General features: G+C 40.9%; 1 protein-coding gene across 1 annotated transcript; it reads left to right on the top strand.

Annotated features, from left to right (window-relative positions):
- The first annotated feature begins 1,162 nt into the window (after nucleotides 1-1,162).
- LOC145440783 (poly(A) polymerase gamma-like) lies at nucleotides 1,163-21,132 on the top strand. Its single transcript, XM_080318528.1, has 10 exons — nucleotides 1,163-1,398; nucleotides 15,326-15,504; nucleotides 15,562-15,615; nucleotides 15,841-16,045; nucleotides 19,028-19,166; nucleotides 19,225-19,405; nucleotides 19,468-19,619; nucleotides 19,684-19,794; nucleotides 19,858-19,939; nucleotides 20,541-21,132. Exons 2-10 carry the CDS (start codon nucleotides 15,469-15,471, stop codon nucleotides 20,790-20,792), a joined length of 1,212 nt encoding a protein of 403 aa, XP_080174654.1. The 5' UTR covers nucleotides 1,163-1,398; nucleotides 15,326-15,468; the 3' UTR covers nucleotides 20,793-21,132.
- Nucleotides 21,133-21,508: the final 376 nt, after the last annotated feature.

The raw sequence follows: 21,508 nt of genomic DNA, 5'->3' as shown, positions 1-21,508 counted from the left end.
TGAAGTATGGTATGCACGTGATGTGTATGGTTCTAATGATAGAAATAACAAGATCAGGCGTAAAGGAAGGGCCGTATTGGAGGAAAGTGCTAGGTCATAAATGTAGGCTCGTATCGGGTCCATACACGCTTGATAGGATCGGGTTCTATACCGGGCGTTCAATCGGCAAGTAAACAGGAGAGATTAACCAGTATATGAGGATGCAAATGAAGCTTAAAGGGTATCCAGCTGCGGCAGTAACTGACAACAAGCTATAGTTGTGAAACAATATCGTGATATTGGAGCTATAACCGCATTAAGTCGGACACCAGCTCACTATCTCTCCCTTCCTCTACCGTGGCCGCCTATTCCCCAGACGAGTTAAAGTTTTCCAAATAATTCAAACGTCAGACAAATCTTTCCATGACATCAACTTTTCTGCGAGCGTCACGTATTGGCTATAATACCCAACATAGACTTGGAAGGTATCCACAGCACATTGCGCGTATAGCGAGAAGTATTTTTTGCAAGAAATTCAGCAAATATTAAAGACATTAATCCAGTAGTTCTCAGCCTCTGGTACGCGAAGTTCTTTCAGGTGGTACGCAGCAAAAGCTTTTCTTCTCGAGTCAATTCAAGTTTTCGCAGATCGTTAACGCAAATTTTCTAATACATGAAATATGGCTCCATCGAATGAATAGCTAAATACTTTATGCATCATTCGACTCAGCAGTCTCACCCTGCATAGATCAGCTTCTGGAGAAGACACAATTGCTGCCATCATTTGGTAATGTGTGTTATTCATAATCATGGGCGGATTAGCTGGTGGGTCACATTGGTTTCAAAATTTCCGGGCCGACTTATTTGCTAATAAATCCTAGCATTAATCGAGTGAAGTTGAATTTTTCGTTAATTTGTTGGTACGCAACGAAATCATAGAACCTCGAGGTGAATGGTACTAGGTGAGAAATGGTTGAGAATCACTGCATTATACGATCACGCTAGTGCGGTCGCGACCCAAATGTATAACCTCGCGGCCCATGTTTTAATCGCGAATTTGAACAAGCACTGACATACAGCATGATGTGTCGCCGAATCGAAGTTTGCTGATGAGCCAAACACGTGACAACATGATGACTTTTGTTTATCAGCACTGTGTGATTATTATTACTTTCGATCTCATTTATTTTTCATGGTATGAAATTTTCAGATAATAACAAAATGGAATATAGTGGATATGAACCGATCAGTTTAGAAATGCCTACGCCGGATAATAAGGAGCTGTCTGAAAAACTTACGGAAAGAGTGCGGTCCATGGGGGGTTTCAACTCGAAGGAGACGGCGGATCGGAAAAGTGCGGTTCTGAAAAAAATTCAGCAGTTAGCGAAAAGATTCGTGGAAGAAATACCACAAAGCGAGGTTAGTCAGTAATATATTTTACAGCCAATCTATGATAATATCCAACTTCGTAAAACCCGATTTTCATGATTGTGTACATATGCCGTGGTGCGATGTTTTTGAAATAGTCTCACATCAGCGCTTGAAGATAGGTGTGCTACTGTGTCACTTAAAAATCAGGATGGTTGATTCTCTACAAAATTATGAAATGTCTGCCTTACTGATTTCGTGCTTTTTGCGAATGTTAAGGCGGGTTGGGTGACTTACGACGTGTAAAATGATATAGACTCTATATATAGTGGAATCGAGTATATTTCGGATGGATGAACAGTATACTGTTCATTTTAAGGTTATAGATAACAATTAACAGTTGCAACTTTCAGTTTAACAAGAAATAATGCTACTCCAATGCTAATGTTAGACTATAAATCAATCAAAGGAAAATAGAACGTTTTTTCCATTGTTGCAATATTGCGCTTACTTTGACATGTTTTTATTCTCGGTTGGTTAGTTGTTGACTAAAAATAAAACGTTTCCGCATGTTCTAATCGAGATCGGGGGACTTATATACTCTCACTAGCAGCCTCGTTGTGATGTCATGAATTTTCCAAGCTTGGGATTAATTCGGCCGAGTGCCATGTCGGGCCAAACATATAGTTGTCTCACGAGTCGTACTTTAAGCATGAATGTTAGAACAGGACATCAAAAGTAAATATCAAGGAATATTACAACAATGCCAATTAAGTGGACGCTATCCTTCACTTATATCTGATTATTTTAGTTTATTTTTTCAAAACAGAAGAAAATCCACCTATGAGGCACGTACAGCAAACAAACAAGGTATCAGATCAGTTGAAGTGTCATTTTAAAGTACCACCAACTGCAACAACGTAAGGTTGGTGTGTGACCATCACTGTGACAATTATAGTGCTGGGATTATAGAAATCAATAAGGGCCGGTGGTGCTACGTGTTAAGATTATAACACACACACACAATGCTAGGCGCGCCCTAATAACTAATAAACGGTTATCTGCATTTCGCGTGAAGCAGTACTTGATTACCTCGGTTGGATATAAATAGAAATCACGTACGTTTGAACGAAAGTGCTGGCCATTTCTTTAGTAACCGTGACGCCAAATTAAGAGTTAGAATCGTGAAATATTTTCAAATTGAAATTTTGCACGCGACCGTAAATAGGTTGAGAACCCCTGGCTTAGAAAAGCGAGGGATAAACTTGGACAAGAAAGAAAGATTTCAAAAGTCATTTCAACATACTATAACAGTGTGTTGTAAGTTCTTAATTATCCATCAAGCTACCAGATCGCAGCACAGACACATGGAAACATGACCAGTAAAGAAACCACGTGCACCTCGCACGGCGTACATCCAAGAGAGTGAACTCATCAATAACACAGGGCAACAAAAAAATATTTTTTTGAAAAATCATGATATAAGAGATCGATTTAGGGGTATATCAGGGGCGATGAGTCCGAAAATGGCATTACTTTTACCGAATTGGCCCTATTCTGGAGATATTGCCGCTTCCTAGTTCCTACCTATGCCATGAAAAATAGTCTGTTTGTTGGTATTATAGGTTGACTCCAGGGTCAATTTGTATATTGACTCGACTTGGATGTGATCACTATTAGTCTTCTCGCCGTTCTATGGTCATTGGCACGCTCATTCTTGGGCAGCTACTTTCAAACGATTTGCCTGAAACATTTCGGCTTTCCTGTGAGCTTCTTTCAGGCTCATTGTTTTTTTTTCAATCAATAATACTGGTCAACGAAATGAATGCTTTAGGATAAGTAATTATTATTATATTCCAACTGATTATCTTTAATTTAAAATAGGTGGTTGACATAAAACCGATACGATTAATGCACCGTTATTCGAGTGTTAAGGTCAATACTAATATTCGTGATTGAAGTTTATTTATGTAGATGATATCCGTGAAAGACTTCAATCATGATAAATCTAATACCCGAAATATAATTCTGCTGATGTAATATGATTAATAACAGTCTTCAGCGTGTCAAAATATCAAGTAGATTGAATTTCTGAACTTTATAGTTCGACTAAGCCGGTTTTTTATCCAGCCGATATAGAAAAAATATGAGATTGTAGTTAAAATTGCCCCATGGATTATCTTCAAAAATAGATCCAATTTGAAAATAAAACTAAAGGGGCACTGCGCTCTAAAAGTGATGTGGTCTCAAATTGAAGGTAGAAACGAACAAAAATTTTTGGTCGCAGCCATTTCCTTCAGAACGCCACCGTAATAGAGCTGCAATTTATTGAAATTTCTACAAGACCAGCTGCTTGACCCGTTACATGGTACGATGTCTTTATCGTCGCACTTGCTCGACGCGATAAGGCAGTCACGAAGAGAACGAAACTTGGACACTAGGGCTCTTCAAAAATGACTTTTTTTCTCAAATCGTACTGGCTACTTGATAAAATTGTTAGGTTACCTAATTTAAGCCTACACACAAAATTTGGTTCAATTCCAGCCAGTAACCGCTTTGCTACAGGAGAAGTAAGTTTCTATTTATCATATAAACATAAATAATAAAAAAATTGAAAATTTTCTGTTCACCCCATGAAAGTGTTAGGCAGTTTATAGAAACGATGCTCACCAAATTTGGTTCAATTCCAACCAGTGGAAGCGGAGTTATTGCCGTCGAAAAATTTGGATTTGAATAAAATAGTATTTACGGTGAGCACAACTATAATAAATAAACAAAATCGGTCACCGTAAATACTATTTTATTCAAATCCAAATTGTTCGACGGCAATATCTCCGCTTCCACTGGTTGGAATTAAACCAAATTTGGTGAGCATCGTTTCTATTAACTGCCTAACACTTTCATGGGGTGAACAGAAAATTTTCAAATTTTTTATCATTTATTTTTATATAATAAATAGAAACTTTATTCTCCTGTAGCAAAGCGGTTACTGGCTGGAATTGAACCAAATTTTGTGTGTAGGCTTAAATTAGGTAACCTAACAATTTTATCTAGTAGCCAGTACGATTTGAGAAAAAAAGTCATTTTTGAAGAGCCCTATTGGACACATTCCCTTCATAACATCGGCTGACCACTATCGAAAATTCGTTCTCTGCCTGACTGCCTAATCGCGTCGAGTAAGTGCGACGGTGAAGATATCGTGCCATGTAACGGGTTAAGCAGCCGCGGCAGCTGGTCTTGTAGAAATTTCAATAAATTGCAGCTCCATTACGGTGGCGTTCTGAAGGAAATGGCCGCGGGGTAAGATTATGTCAGGTGCTCCAGAAAAATTTCAAATGTGCCCCCACAATCTCAGATTTTCATGAAAATTTGTAAGCCTGGAAAACTTTTCTTTCTGATATCAGAAAAACAAATTTTATAAAAATCGGTCAAGTACAGCCGAAGATGTGGACGTTCAAAAATTGCTGTTTTTGTGCTCGCTCAAACGGAAAAAACGTCAGAAATTTATACATGCAATTTAAATTTGCTATATTTTGGTCAAATAAGGGTCGTTGAGGGTGACACTTTCACACTTGTTCATTTACATCCTTCTTGATACTTTGTCACCTTCTTCGACACCTGGGGTTGCATTGTTTGCGATTGCGCATCTTTTTTCCATCCTTTATTTGATAACATTTTTAGAGGAATCAGTTCGTCCTTCAACTGTCCTTATTTGTATTTCGTGTTTCTACTAATTGATTTGTACGCTTTTTAGTGATTTTGATTGTTTGATTACTCTTTGATTATCTTTTCGCTAGTGTATAAATTGGCCTCGTTACCGTTGTCCCGGTCTCCATACCACCGAGCAACGGACGAGCAAGCACTATCGCGAATCTCACTATCTTGTATTAGTATCTTAGTATTCCTTAAGCAATTCGGAAATTCACATTGTTTAATCTTCGATTTGGGTTGCTTGATTCTGTTGAAATACAAGACTGATACGCAAGGTTAGCGAGTCCAAGAGCAGATTCAGCTGAGCAGACAGGATTCGACGCCTGCTAAATCGGCACTCATTTACATCGGAGTGTCGCGTCGAAACAATTCGCGATAAGGTTGTCCGGAATCAATTCGCCAGGGAGTCTGGAAGCGATACGCATTGAAGCGAATTCAAGCTCATGACTCTCCTCGGCTCGGGCGCAGGCATTCAGTCTACATTCAGGACTCTGCTGCCCGTCCTGGATTGATCGCCTCTGCTTCGCATCGAATCTGCTACATCTTATGGTGTAACAAAGTTGAATGCTGTCAGCGACGCCTCAACGAAGTTTGCGACAGTAACACGATTCTCCCGACAACTATAGCTGTCATCAAGCACTTGAGTAAAACGTTCGCGTTGGAGCCGCATTCGATTCTCCGTCTCACCAACGTTCTCGACACTTGTAGAGCTGCCGGACGCCTCCCTACTATTCAAGGTGATTTATTCTCGTCACTAGCAGATTTGCTGGTTGCCTCTGTACGATTGAATGTGATTTATTCTTATCACTAGTATAGATTTGCTGAACGCTTCTCTGCCATTTTATGTGATTGGTTCTCGCCTGTAGGGTTGGTGAACGCTGCTTCACCATTCAAAGTGATTTATTGAACGTTCGTGTTATCGGAGGTTATAGCTTCTAATGCGAAAGATATTTGCCATTTAACTATGCCCTTGTGTATTGACATGACTCGGCAGTTCTGAACACTTGTAGAGCTGCTGGACGCCTCTCTACCATTTAAAGTTGACTTATTCTCATCACTAGTAGAGTTGCCGGACGCCTCTGTATGATTGAATGTGATCTATTCTGATCACTGATATAGATTTGCTTAACGCCTCTGCCATTTTAATGTGATTTGTTCTCGTCAGTGGGGTTGCTGAACGCTGCTTTACCATTGTAAGTGATTTTTCGAACGTCCGTACGATCCAATACGATGGACATTTTTCATTCATCTTTGCCTTCAATTACTGAAATGATTATTACTCTGGCATTAGTCGGGATGGAATCGTCCGTACGGCGTTAGACCACATTTCTCTGACCGAGTCGCTTATTTGATGACTTCCATCGAACTATTCTTTGTTTCGAAATTGACTGGACGTGATATGCAGACTCTATTGACATTCCCTTTGCACTCTAAACCCCATGGTTCTCGGAAGATGTTAAACCACCACGCAGGAACGTTTGATTCCGAATTTATGTGGTCAAGGGTTAGATTAATATACGCTTCCCGAGTCTTAACTGCTCTGATCGTGAACTGAGTACATTTACTCCATTGGTGCAATTCTGTTGACTGGGTTCAGTCAAATGGGGGAGTGTTTGCGATTGCGCATCTTTTTTCCATCCTTTATTTGATAACGTTTTTAGAGGAATCAGTTCGTCCTTCAACTGTCCTTATTTGTATTTCGTGTTTCTACTAATTGATTTGTACGCTTTTTAGTGATTTTGATTGTTTGATTACTCTTTGATTATCTTTTCGCTAGTGTATAAATTGGCCTCGTTACCGTTGTCCCGGTCTCCATACCATCGAGCAACGGACGAGCAAGCACTATCGCGAATCTCACTATCTTGTATTAGTATCTTAGTATTCCTTAAGCAATTCGGAAATTCACATTGTTTAATCTTCGATTTGGGTTGCTTGATTCTGTTGAAATACAAGACTGATACGCAAGGTTAGCGAGTCCAAGAGCAGATTCAGCTGAGCAGACAGGATTCGACGCCTGCTAAATCGGCACTCATTTACATCGGAGTGTCGCGTCGAAACATGCATAGTCTGACCTTCAACCCCATGATTCTGTTCATGTCTTCAAAAATCGCTCACGCGTGAGGTCATTTTTAATTGCGAATATATTTTGGCTAAGAGGTGGTGTCATCAAGTGTAAGGTGTCATTGGAAAGGTCTTGACAAGGACTATCAAATTCAACAATAAAATTACTGGATATTCGATATTTCGAAATTCATCAATTTTTTCAACACTTGCTTACAACAAAATTTTTTAAATTTAAAGATGAAATATCCACTAATATTATTGTTGATTTTGAAAGTGCTTTCCAAGAGCTTTCCAATGATATCTTACACTTGATGATACCACCTGTTAGCCATGAGATATCTACAATTAAAACTGATGTCATGCATAAGTGCCTTCAAAAGTTATAAATGGAAGCATGGGTTCAAAGGTCAAACTAGGCAGCCCCATGTGTCAAAGACGGTGAAAATGCATTAAGTGTGTTGTAAATGACCAAGTGTGAAAGTTTCGCCCTCAACAGCCTTAATTTGATCGAATTATGGCAAATTTAAGTTACATGTATATATTTCTGCCATTTTTTCCGCTTGAGCGATCACAAAAATGGCAATTTTTGGACGGTCATACCTTCGGTTCTAGTCGACCTTTTTTGATGAAATTTGGATTTCTGAAATCAGAAAACAAAGCTCTGTAAGCATGCCAATTTTCATGACGTTTCAAGAAGGAGGGAATTTAACATGGAGCACCAGAAATGTACTGACCCCGCGGCCAAAAATTTTTGTTCGTTTTTACCTTCAATTTGAGACCACATCATTTTTAGAGCGCAGTGCCCCTAAGGTCATAGTCTGAATCAGTGCCCGTCAGAACCCCCAACACCACTCTTCCCTTTTCTACCTAAAAATATGTGTTGACCAGTGTAATCTATAGAATGAGGCACTAAGATCAAGCATTTGAAAGATTTTCCAAATTTTGCACAGCCTTACTTCCCGTTCATCCTTTACGGTTGATTACGACTCATAGTAATCACGGCCACTGATTGACTTGTTTTACGAATTAGGGATTTGGAAACGTATCACGTAGGCTATCACGCTACAAGTCGGTGAATACGGAATAGAAAAAAGAATATCGGCCTGATGTAAAATGACCGGTGTAGTCGAAAACACCATGAATACCAAACAAACGTGCCAATTTGAAGCACAGATCACGTAATGCGTAATGTGACAAGGGCAACAAAGAAGGTTTGGTGACTTCTTATGACTGTACTTTGCTACGTTGACTTGATTTTGAATCTGGACTGCGTAATCGCGGCATATTGACAACAATTGAACAGGCTTGAAAGTAAACGAAATTACGCTTCAGTTTTTACAGCCTATGGTTTTAGTCCACGCAGCAACATTGAAAAGTAGGTTTTGTGTAATGTTTCGAATTCCAAATAACTTTTCCGTGGGTCGGCTAGAATAGCTCCACGGGCCCACCAGGTCTGATATATAGAGTCCATACACCTGTGTTCCTAGGCAAGAAAACAGCTAAAAGGAAAACATATTCATATACTAAAACGGCTTCGTCATAAACAATGAAAAAATGGTGAATTTTGGCAAACCTTCCTTTACAATCATAAAGTAAGATCTCCCGTAAATATCACTATTACCCCAAGAGGGAAATTACCCTCGGTTGGGAACCATTGTCGTAGCAGTTACTTCCTGAAAACACGATCAATGGTGGCAAGATAGCGTATTGTAATATAATCCACAGCTGCAACACCAATGGGTTGCGGGTTCGAGTCCGACCAAAGTCGACTCCATATTTAAGTGTTGGAGATTTATCTAGGCTCTCCTTCTCGTCATATAATCCGTGTAAAGCGGCGTTTCTTATAGAAGCCTAGAAGTGCGCCGTGCTCCAAGTCGGCAGCTAATTGTCCTGGTGTACGACCATAATATAGTTAACAAACACTATCAATACCACAAACAACAACAAAACGATCAGTGGCCATACATGCTGGGGGTGTGAATATATCCACGATATTTTCAAAAAAGTATACTGGCTTCCGTGCAAGAACAACCATATACTTCATCGCAGTTATTCAACGTGAAATTGTTCTTTGTTCCGGAGAGTTATATTTTGGTTGATTTCAAAGTTTCATTTGGACAATGCTTCAGCACTATTTCACACGGTCACATTCGGCTATTTTTTCAGGCCGTGGAAATGCAGATTTGGAAAATTCGTCATCCACTGCTTTTGAGTTTGAGACCCTTACTATAGAGCAGCGGTTCTAAACCGTGGGTGCTCGAACCCCTGGGGTCCGCGAAGCCTAAAAATAGTTGGTAAGATAATTTTTATTTTTTTTAATTCGGAAAATTACGAAGCAGTTTCGCTTCATTATCAGTAGAACTCCAAAGCTCACATCAACAGAATGTCAGTCTGAGATTAAATATCCTACTGTGCAGACTCATTTTATTTGCTAAATTGTCAATAGCCTACTGATACAAACATTTTCCTGTTCAGAGATGTTTTGTTTGGGATTGTGGAAAAAGGGTCGGGTGAGTAAGGTCAATCACGGCGACTTACAAATATTTACAAAAATCCATTTTCTCCTGTGATATATATAACTGTTTTCCATAATAATTTCAAGATAAGCTGCTAGATAAAAATGACCACGTAATGATGTTAAATGTTAAATGATGTTATATGTTCATTAAAAAAATTGGGTTGACAATTTCGGTGCCATATTTTTTGCGATCCAACCCAAATGTGTCGTCGGAAGCGTTACGTGTTATAATTACATTTGCCACCAGCTATATTTGTGGCAACGGATTTTCGGCGCTCGTTAATATCCTATCGAAGGCGCGGGTCTTCAAGACACGACCACGTATTTCAAGAAATGCAATTTGAGAATTTGCTTTGAAGTAATAGAAGTCAACTCAATTTCTACATGATCTAGTTCTCGAGAAAAGTCATTTTGTCGCTGTTTAGCTCCAAGCCTACAGATATCAGTTGCACAACACAGATGACGATTGCACGATAATTGAGCCAAATTTGAACTAAAATTTGTGGGGGTCCGCGGGGTCCGTGGTGGTCCGAAAGGGGTCCGCGAAGACAAAAAGGTTTAGAATCATTGGTATAGGGGGATCTGGGCAATGTGCATTTCGCGGTCCGAATGCGGCCCGCGACACGATTTTGAGCGGCCCGCAAAAAGTTACTTGAAATTCGGAACGTAAAACGTACTTTTGAATGTCAATCCGCGGACTACAATCATAGTCTAGACCAGGGGTCACCAACCTTTTTGCAACCGAGGGCTACTTTTGCGTAAGGATTGAAGCGGCGGGCTACTATTAACTCCCGCCGTTTACCCGCACCACACTGAATTTCCGCTTTGATATCCATAGCACTGGGAAGGACTGGGCATCATGTTATCTGTTTCTATAGCAGTCAGTGGGAAGCCTGGCATTGTATGATATCAACTAGTGCACTGTACTCAGGTATTCAACTTGACACTGCAATTCTTAGTGAGTGTTCCAAATGTACATTAATTAAGCGTGTTTTGTGTTTGTTTTTGATGAAGTTCATGTCCGAAATGGCTGATTCACAACGATAAGTTGAACCATAGACGCTTGCAACCTTCATAGCTGCTGCGCATACACCACTGTACTTTTCCGTATCAACAATGCACCAAACGTTTGTTGCAGACTGAGGGGGGGGGGGTCATTTTGCATTGTTACAATTTCAATCTCCACCTGTTCAGCATCCAGAAATGACAAGATTTCATTATACTGGACACCAGCAACGATTACAGAAATTTAGAAACATGGTACAGCGTTGAGTGTAACAGAAACAAGCTATTGAAAATCTGCTAGTAGCCTACTTCACGGCTATCTGACTCCGAATAGTAATATTGTTTACTACTTTGGCATTGTCCTGGTCGTCGAGCTATCGTAACGGATCCCCCACCATTTCAAGAAGACCGTGAACGTCACTCCGTCATGTAGCCTTTATGGGCAATGCGCCGTATCTTGAATTTCAGGTGATTCTGTCAAATACATCTATATATTACTAATTGTAATTCAAGATATTTTCAAGTGTTTATATATGTAAGTTACATGTTGGTGTGTTTTAAACAAGAATAGCTGAATCAATTAATCTATATATTTGAAAGCTCAATGGTAATAATCTGACGAATATTGTTAAATGCTACTCTTCCACATATTTTAGTATGGGCTCGCGGGCTACTCATCTAGTCCTCGCGGGCATCGGGTTGGTGACCCCTGGTCTAGACTAAACCGGACATTCGCTACTACATAGCCTGTTTATTTATGTGCGAGTATTCCCGATTCAAAATAAAGCAATCCTAGCAAATTGTGCCTAAGATATCACTGTTTCCACATCGTTTAGTTTAAAAACCCTCTTTGTTGTCATTGTCACATTTATGCGTCCTGTGCTTAAGTTGTTACGTGATACGTTTCCAAATCCCTAGTTCGTTAAACAAGTCAATCGGTGCTCATGTTTAGTATATCATCACCCTTAACTGATGAGTGGCGAGATAGCGCAGTGGTATAATCCGCGGCTGCAACACCAATGGGTGCGGGTTCGAGTCCGACCTAGGTCGACTTCAGAATTCTGATACCCAATGTTGGAGGTTTACCTATAGGCTCCTCCTTGCCACCTCAACCGCGTAAGCTGTGTCTTACAATAATGTCGGCCTGGTGTAAATGACCATAGTAGTCGACAAACACGATGAATACCACAAAAACAGACAACACAAACCCATAACCGATGAACGGACCTCGGACGGACACAAAACAAAATGATGAGTGCCGGCGGCCGTCATTCCTAGAAGATTCGGATCAATAATATTTGTTTACTGGAGTCAGGGTTGAACCCCATCCCCTTTATTCCATGACGAGCAAGTCGGAAAACACGATGAAAGACACTCGGCTGAGGGAGAGCAACAAGGCTATTTCACTAAGCTGCACACTGCTCGGGAGGCAGCTATCAAGACAAGTAGTATCCTGAACAATTTTTGAATGTCCTAATAGATAAACGTGTCTGGGGATTACAAGGAGCATAAAATGCATGGAATTTGCATGTTTGAATTTATGACGACGAATAAATATTATTTTTTCATAATTTACCGTCACTTTCTCATATCCTACCATCTTTACATCCATTATCCACGCTCTTTTAAAATGTAATTGGCTGCTGTAAATATGAAATTAATACGCCGCAGAATATAGTTAAAAAAAATTACTTGACACGCCAATGTACTTTCTGCTTTTCATTTGGTCCTTGTGGAAAATTAATTGCCCGGTGTCCACTCTGGTAAGGCCGCCGGAGGCGAAGCAGGAGTCAACGACGAAGAATGTCTGGGAACAACACTATCGGAATGCAAGACCATCATAAATGAGCAATCCAAAAGGAGTGGACCTCCGAGTTCAATGCGGCAGAGACAGGGTGAACGATTACCAGTGAACCCGTCCCTCGGTGAACCCGTCCCGTGAACCCGTCCCTCGGTGAACCCGTCCCTCGGTGAACCCGGCCCTCGATGAACTCGGCCCTCGGGGAATTCCGCCCTCGGGAAATTTTGTATTCACCGGCAACCCTAATATCCCACCACCGGCAACCCGAATATCCCACCTCCGGTAACCCTAATATCCTAACCCTAATATCCCACCTCCGGCAACCCTAATATCCTAACCATAACCCTAATATCCCACCTCCGGCAACCCTAATATCCTACCCCAACCCTAATGCCCCCCCACCGGCAACCCTAATATCCCACCTCCGGCAACCCTAATATCCTAACCCAAACCCTAACCCTAATATCCCACCTCCACCAACCCAAATATCCCCCCTCCCCCAACCCTAGTATCCTACCCGAACCCAATGTCCCACTCCCCGAACCCTAATGTCTCCCCCCTACCCTACCCAACCCTAACACCCCACCTCAACCTACAGTTGCGATAACGAGCAGACCACGCGTGGTTGATATGTGAGCAATAACAATCCAACGATATATTTTTCATCTGAACAAGTCACACACAATATACAATGCGATAAGACCCAATGCGATGTCATGAACAGATACGAGGATGTCGAACGTCGCACGTTCGCTCATCGCCAAGACAATTCAACAATGAGCCGACCACGCAATCGTGATCACGTGATCTGATCACTCCGTGACTGCGTGATCTACGCATGCCCTGACCTCCTTACAAGATCGACAAATCAGTTGATAATAACATTATTAGTTTAATAATTCATATTAATGCTTGTTAATACACTTAATTTCAAAATTTCCCGAGGGCGGAATTCACCGCGGGCCGAGTTCATCGAGAGCCGGGTTCACCGAGGGACGGGTTCACCGAGGGACGGGTTCAACGAGGGACGGGTTCAACGAGGGACGGGTTCACTGGCAACCGGTTGCACTATCGACGCTTCACTGAATACAAAAAAGCATCAAGGAAATGAATAAACGGGATAAACAATATGGTACAACGCTAGTCAGAGTCCGGACAGGCCATTGCAAACTCAACGGACACCTGCACCGTATTGGATGCCATGATGATGGACTATGTGAAATCTGTTACTCGGAGGAATCGGTCGACCACTTCTTGGTCCAGTGTAGCAGATACGACGACCTACGAACTTCGCTTAAGGAAGTCACCGACCAATTAGGCATGTGTTTTGATAATTTATTATCTGACCCCAGAATGTTTCTGAAAGTAGTGGAATTTGTAAATGCCACCGGGAAAGCCACCTGATTACTTGACAATATGGACTTTATTATGGGCCTCCGAGTCATGGTGCGAAATGACTTCGTAGTCGGTGCACCAATTTCCCCCTATTCGACCAACCAACCAACCAACCCCTGGTATAAGGTATGACTTTCTACAGCTGGGATATCGTAGAGAATCGGAAAGAAATTTTACATCCGTAAAACGGATCCTCGTTTAACATCACTGCCATGGTTTAACGTCACTACCGTAACCCCTAATCCACACCTGGACAAAGTGCGGCCCGCGTGCCGAATGAGGCCCACGAAGCCCTTCTGTGCGGCCCGAGAAAGGTTGCTGGGAATTTATAACATTATACCTGCTTTTTGAATGTTGATGCGTGAACTAAAACCATAGGCTGTATCAACTAAACATGAGCTCCGTTCACTTTGAAGCCCGTTCATTAATATGCCACGATTACGCTGCCTACGTACCTCGCATGCGTAATCCAGATTCAAAATGAAGGCAATATGACAAAGTATGAGTAACCATTAAATTCACAAAAAATCACTCTTTCCATATAGGCCTAGTTTAGGTCAAACATCAGTGCTCGCGATTACTTTATGACTCCGCATATCTATCACCCATTAAGGTTGAACGGGCAGGTCTAAAAGAGAAAGCCGAAAGTTGGAATTCAAAGAAGGTTTAAAGCACTAAATATGTATACTGGAGTTAGGGGTAAACCCGTCCCTTTAGTTTTTGCCGAGCATGTCGCCGAGATTTTAATTATGACAAAAACACGACACGCTTGGTCAAGGAATGGCGAATTTCAGAAAAAACTGAAAACTTCGCTCAACATCAAGGCTATTTGAGCTGTACTCTGCTTGGAATGCAGCGATCAAGACAAGCTTTGTATTATCCCATATGGATTTCAGTGTATAGGCTCTCGAACTGCAGGGCGTGAAAGTATCTGAAGGGCGTGAAAGTATCTGAAGGGAGGTGGGAGTTCGAAGACGAATTTAAAAAAAAATCGTGCTTTGCGCGATTTACCCGAGCTTATAGTATATTTACTGCTCGATGTATAGTCCGACTTTTATATTACGGAATTCTCTCATTAACAGCCATAACCATCCATGCCATCAAACTATCCGTTGGGATTGCTGGCATTTCTTGTTGCTCTTTATAATCTGTTGTGATATCATGATATTGGCGTATGGACACGAAAATGTTCACTATCATAAAGGGGGCGTGCCTCAAAAAACTCAGAAAAACGCTGTTTTAGTGCCTTAATAGAAGAACGTGGGTAGGGGTTTAAAAAGAGGGAAATGTATCATGTTTAACATTGTTTTGAATCATGACAGCAATGTAATATACTAATATAACATGAAAATACGCGCGAGAACGTACCTAAAATTGTTCACTCGGCCCGACGACGTATTTTCTACTTCCCATTTGGCCCGCTGAGTAAAATGAGTGCCCACCCGTGCCCTAGTCCCTAATGAATGGTTTGATGACATTTTTAGGTCTCGGGTTATTTTCATTTCAAAGTGCTAACGTCCGGATTGCACAAGCTCGGTATACCCACCACCAAGCCAGATATGGATGTATTGATCGTATAGGATGTCGACCAGTCACTAGAAAGAATTTTTTCAGGGATTTCTACAAGATGCTCCAGCACGAATATAATGTGAAAGAATGTACCGTGAGTGCTTTCCGAACTTCGCCTGTGATTAAGAGCCTAATTGTGTGCTACTGACAGGCTGCACGCAATGCTTTTGTTCCTGTCATCAGAGCTACGGTTGACAATGTTGAGGTGAGCTATGTATTTGCTCAGGGATATTTTATATCTCATAAAACAAAATAGTATGAAATCGGCCTGCATGCTTGTGAAGACTTCAATTTTGGTTTGAATCTTATCGCCGGACTGGTCAATATTGAACTTTTCGAATATTTTTTCAGTGTCTTGGATTATATTCCTTATATAAACTGTCATAATCACCATGTTTAACGATGCTTTTGCCACTATGGCGTCTTTTAGGTTGATATTGTGTTTGCCGAGTTCCGTTCCATAGCCACCATCCCCGACCCTTTTGAACTCCGAGACGACAATATGCTCGAAGGGTTGGACGAAAAGAGCGTCCGAAGTTTGAACTGGTGGCGCGCGAATGAAGAGATAATACACCTCGTTCCGGATGTGGAAAACTTCCGGAACACTCTCAGGGCGATAATTATATGGGCAAAAAGTACGTGATTCGCGTCATAGCCTATGTAGGGTTGCATTTCAAACAAATATCAATTTAAAACATACATGCCCGCAGGTTGGCAACCCATTATGTCAGTGGTTCTCAACCTTTTTGTGTTCGCTGACCCCTTTTGGGCCATCACGGACCCCCACATGTCTTCATTCAAAATTAGCTAGATTATCGTGCAACCGTCATCTGCCTTTTGCAAATATGAATTGTGGGTTTATGGTAAACAGCCACAAAATGTCTCTTCTTGAAAATAACATCACACTATATGTACAAATTGGGAGGACTATTATTATTTCGAAGCGAATTTTGCTGCTGTATTTATTGCCTTGGCAAATCGCATCTTCGATTTGGTAAGAACGAGTGCCCTAAATATTTTTTTCTACAATGATAGCACCGTGTAGCACGATTTTTGTTACCGGGTTCTAATTGATATTTCCTGATCACTTCCACCTAGAAACTTCCAAAAATCAATATAGTTCGATCCAAACTTTGATTTTGTGGTCAGGAGAGTGATTTTTATTTTGTTAGTATGTGCAATATTGTGCATGGTTTTATCAGGACCGTAACTGCCGCACCCCAAACCCCCCAATTGGAGGGGGGGCGAGCTCGAAGGGGGCCCAAAATTATTTCGCGAATTAGCATAAATTATAGAGTATTTTTCAAAAATTTATGCAACTTTTTCCCAAGACAAAATACGCAAGGTTTATCGAAATGGACATATCGCCGAGACATTTAAGGTTTTAGAACATGTAACATGCGACTCCAAGAAGTGTGCCAGAACGATCGGCAGCGAGAAAACCTGGGCCAAAAAGGACTGCCCGCTTACGCTGACCGAAAACTTCGTTATATATGCAAATGCATATAGGTTTAATTGTCCATAGGCGCCTAAATGATTGGCGCCGAATGTTCCTGTCTTGGCAATCCGAACCTCAGAAGACAAATACCATTCCGCAGGGAAAATTGTATGCCCGTGAAGAAATACCAATTTGAAATCGTGTGCGTCGTTAGTTTAGTACATTTGGGCGATTCTGTATTTTTTTGATATAACAGACAGGAGATCACGAAATGACATCATGAAACGAAGTCATACCAACGGGGCCGCCCGCCCGAATATGTTTAATTATTATTTACGGGCCCTACAGTTTCCAAGCCACCTCATTCAGCTCTACCGGTAAATCTGATAACGTGAACAGAGAGAACAAGAAATTGATAGCAATATATATGCAATTCCCAATATTATTGACCGATTTTATCATGAATTATCGAAAATTTTCGCGCTTAGCGCTGATTCACTAAACTGTGGCCCTTATTTCGTGACAAAAGCGAACAATGTGATGGGGGGGGGTCCTACCATTTAAAACGCACCTCACTCAGGTCTACCGGTAAATCTGATTACGTGGGCAGAGAGAGGATAAAAATTGATAACAATATATATTCAATTCCCGATCATATTGACCGATTCAATCAGGAATTTTGAAATTTTTCTCGCTTCGCGCGTCTGGACAACAAAAGCTGCCGCACTAAACGGACGATCAACACAGATGATGAGTAGCGGTAAACAGCGGATAGGCAAGGGGGGTCTGGGGGGCGAAGCCCCCTAGAAGTTCGGTTTATCACCCTATGGGGGGCCCATGACCAACGTTTTGGGGGGGCTGACGAAGTGCTGTTACGGCCCTGGGTTTTATGTATTTACTAAATATTCTGACGACTTAGTCGTAGGCTATCGATCGCTTTTTCGCAAAGCAAATTATAACCAACTTTTGGCTATTTTTCTGTCTGGCATAGGGTTAATTCTGACTTTGCATAATAATAGGCAACGAATTAGAACTTTTGTTATTAAAAACAAACAAATCACAAAGCACAGGCATTTGGTACATGGAAATTTACACATAAATGCCTTAACTGTCTCTGAATCAATACCATCGTTAAATGCAAAACTAAATAAATATTTCAGGCTAGAACAGTTCGAGTATAAAATTATTAAATATGGGATGTTTTTCAGGATTTTCTTTGTGTTATGGGATGTTTTTCCCCAATTACTTCCGAGTTATATTAAAAAATAATAAAAAATATCAGAACCTTAAAAATCAACCCTGCAAACAGAAATATCTATGGAATGGCAAATATTGCAGAGTATATTATCATTTGAAAGTGATTTACATCCATCTTGGATGCTCTTTAGCTATATTTTTGATTTTTTTTTCGCAAAAATAGCGCGATTTTAGAATTTCATTCTCTAAACCACAAAAGCAAAGTTTATATAGAATAAAGTTGATTTTTGACACATACTGGTCCCAAGCAATATGGGAAAATTGATTAGAACCCGGCGAATGAAATAATAACCCGTGGCACCAAAATTGAAAAACATAGTTTTTAATGAGCATATGACGTCCAGCCTTGTCATTTCTATCTAGCATCTCATCTTGAAGCTATTCTGGAATAGTGGTTATGTATATCACACGAGAAAATGGATTTCGTGGCGAGGTTTTAAATCCTTCATTGGAAAAGATTAGGGAAAAAATTAGGAATTTCTATTTCAAACGACTGTTGACTAATTTGCCGAGACTGACAACTTCAAGTCCAAAATGTTTTGCAAACATTTTGTAGTCACCCTGTTTTACCTTACTATCTTCAACTTTTCATTGTTCCACAAACCCCAGTAAAACGTCTCCAGACAGAAATATGTTTGTATCATTAGGCTATTGGCAAGTTGGAAGAGTAGGATATTTCATCCCGGACGACCATTATATTCTAATGATGTGAGTCCTGAAGTTTTAGCAATAATGAAGCGAGAGTCCTTCATGATTTCCTTCATTACCAAAAAATATGTTATCAATCATTTTACAAATTTAGAGAGAAATTTAGGTTGAGAACCACTGCCTTATGTAGACCTGCTGAAGTACTGAATTGATGAATTTACTGAATTTATGAATATCAGACCACTGTGAAAGCCTTTTCGTTTCAAAATTTCAGGACGGCAAATCTACAGCAGCAGTTTAGGATTTCTGGGAGGCGTGTCATATGCGATACTAGTGGCCAAAATCTGTCAGCTATATCCTCTCGCCCTGCCGTCTACTTTGGTTAAAGCGTTTTTCGAGGTCTTTTCCCAGTGGTATGGCACATTACTTTACTGTGACTAAAGGATGAGCTGAACGATTTCTGTTTTCTAGGGAATGGTCATATGAATGCCCGGTGCGTCTTAAACCGTCAGTTGAAAATCGGGCGTTAGGCGAGCTGGCGTGGGACTTCATCCGTAACCCGAAGGACTTGATGCAAATTATCTATCCAATTCATCCTCACGGCAATTCCTCATTCAACGTGAATATGTCTTCACTAAAAATTTTGAAGAAGGCCAGTTCCTATTTCCATATATCGTAGAATTAGTAATAATGATTTCACCATCAAATGAGCAGGAATTCAAATCTGGTTATAAAGTTGTTTCGGAGATACACAATAACGAGGCATGCTGGTCGAAATTATTTGAGGAAGTCAACTTTTTCGAAGAATTCCAACATTTCGTGGTGGTTACCGCAAGGGCCGCGGACGATAGGCGTTTTAGAAGATGGTCTGCCGTAATTCTCTTTATACACCGGCGTATACTCGAAAAAGTCGTGTTAATTTCTTTGTAGGATTGGCATGGTACAGAGCAAGATACGGATTCTGGTAGGTTTTCTGGACTCTTGCGAAGATATAAGTTCAATTCGGGTAAATACCGAACACTTCTCGCCCGGTAGTGAAACGTATGATACATGCTTCCAGTATACCGCAAACGATCCGTGAATCTAATTCGTAATTTCTCCCAGAGACAACTTTGTTCGGAGGTGGTTTCTCGGATTCGTGATCAGAAGAAGGTTGCGTTTGAATGATCTGAAATCGCATTTTAAGGTTGGTCTAGTTTGGATCCCAGTGACTATTCATAGCGGCAGTCTTTGCTGTATTTAATCGTATTACAAAACTGGAGTGCGGTCGCTCAACTGCTTGTGATGACATGGGATAAAATCTCACCGTCTTGTGTCGTAGCGACTGTGTAGTGTACTCTTGCCTGTACACGGTTATTTTAGAATCTAGCTGCGAAAAATATAGTGAATCTGATATCGTGTGTTCTTCGACATACTGAGAGATTAACGCAAGTATTAAGACATATAATATTACCTCATACTCCCATGGTGAAAATAAATCATTCATGTAAAATAAACGCACTTTTAGGCCTGTTGTCTGCTTCTTGTCCACCTTATATGGTGTAAGTAAGCATTTTATTCGCCCCTTTGTAGGCGGTTTCCTTTAAGGCACAAAACTAACGTGAAAGTGGCGTTCACCTTTACTTAAGATCGAATGGATGGGATCGCGGTCACCAATAATGTAATCGAATACAAGATTATTTACGAATACCCGGTTATGGTTACCAATACACCGGAAAATAACTTTATTGCCTGTCGGCACCTCGAAATTTTCCATCACTGAACATTAAAATGCAATACAACTTAAGAATTTCAGGAGCAATACTGTTGGTGCAGCGAAACATTTTAGCTTCTATCAGGAAGACATGGAGCTCGAAGCGGTGTACGCAGATCGAAAACAGGTTGAAGAAATGAAAAAAGAGCAGTCACAGTTCGAAATTCCAATACTTCCAAATACATCGGCTTACTGTGCAGACCTGCAACCGACTGCGTCTAGTTCAGCAGAGACGACCCGTCAATGCGATGACGGCGCCCCAGCAAAGGTTCGGAAGACTGAGTGAACTCGAAATTGAATACAGGACATTGCACAAGAACACGTAATACCACAACTATTCCACTCAGAGTACCTCTTTTCGTTGTGATGGATGATATATTGAGTTTTTCCACAACATGCAAAGTTTACGTGATATTTTCGTAACAAATCAAAAACGGCGATGATCTTGAATTAAACATTAAAAGTCTAAAGTAAAGTTTTATATTTGTAGAATAGCCACAGTAAATTATGTATTTATTATTGGATGCGACTATATTTTCTTTTCGGCCATTTTATCGCCGATTTAGACTACTTGTGTATATCAAGTAACGCAAAAATTAAGAGGCTAGTGCAAGGGCATCCCTGGGCTAGTATGTATGTATGTATTATTGGGTACAACACGGTGGAGCTTATCGCCTTTTAGGCCTTGTGCTCCACGACACGAATTTCATAATGTTCAGAGGTCTTTGCTTTTAGTATTTTTGGGAACGTCTTCGAATCTCTCTCGCAGTCATTCTTCATTCTCTCTCGCTCCCAAGCGCTCCCATCGAGGTCTTTGCTGCCGACTTGTAGCACGGCTCACTTTCAGTCTGTTCTTTTCAATGCACTGCCGTTGCAGTGAGGTCGGCGATGAGGAGCCCAGAGAAACCTCCGACACGTAGAAGTGGGTCAGAACCGTGATTCGAACCCGCGTCCATTGGTGTCGTGACTGCAGTGTTTAACCAACTGCGCCACTCGCTCCCC

This window comes from Botryllus schlosseri, chromosome 6 (genome assembly GCF_051294905.1).
Source record: "Botryllus schlosseri isolate E-star chromosome 6, Bs_hap1, whole genome shotgun sequence".
Classification (NCBI taxonomy): Eukaryota; Metazoa; Chordata; class Ascidiacea; order Stolidobranchia; family Styelidae; genus Botryllus; species Botryllus schlosseri.
This window is presented reverse-complemented; position numbering and strand designations above follow the sequence as displayed.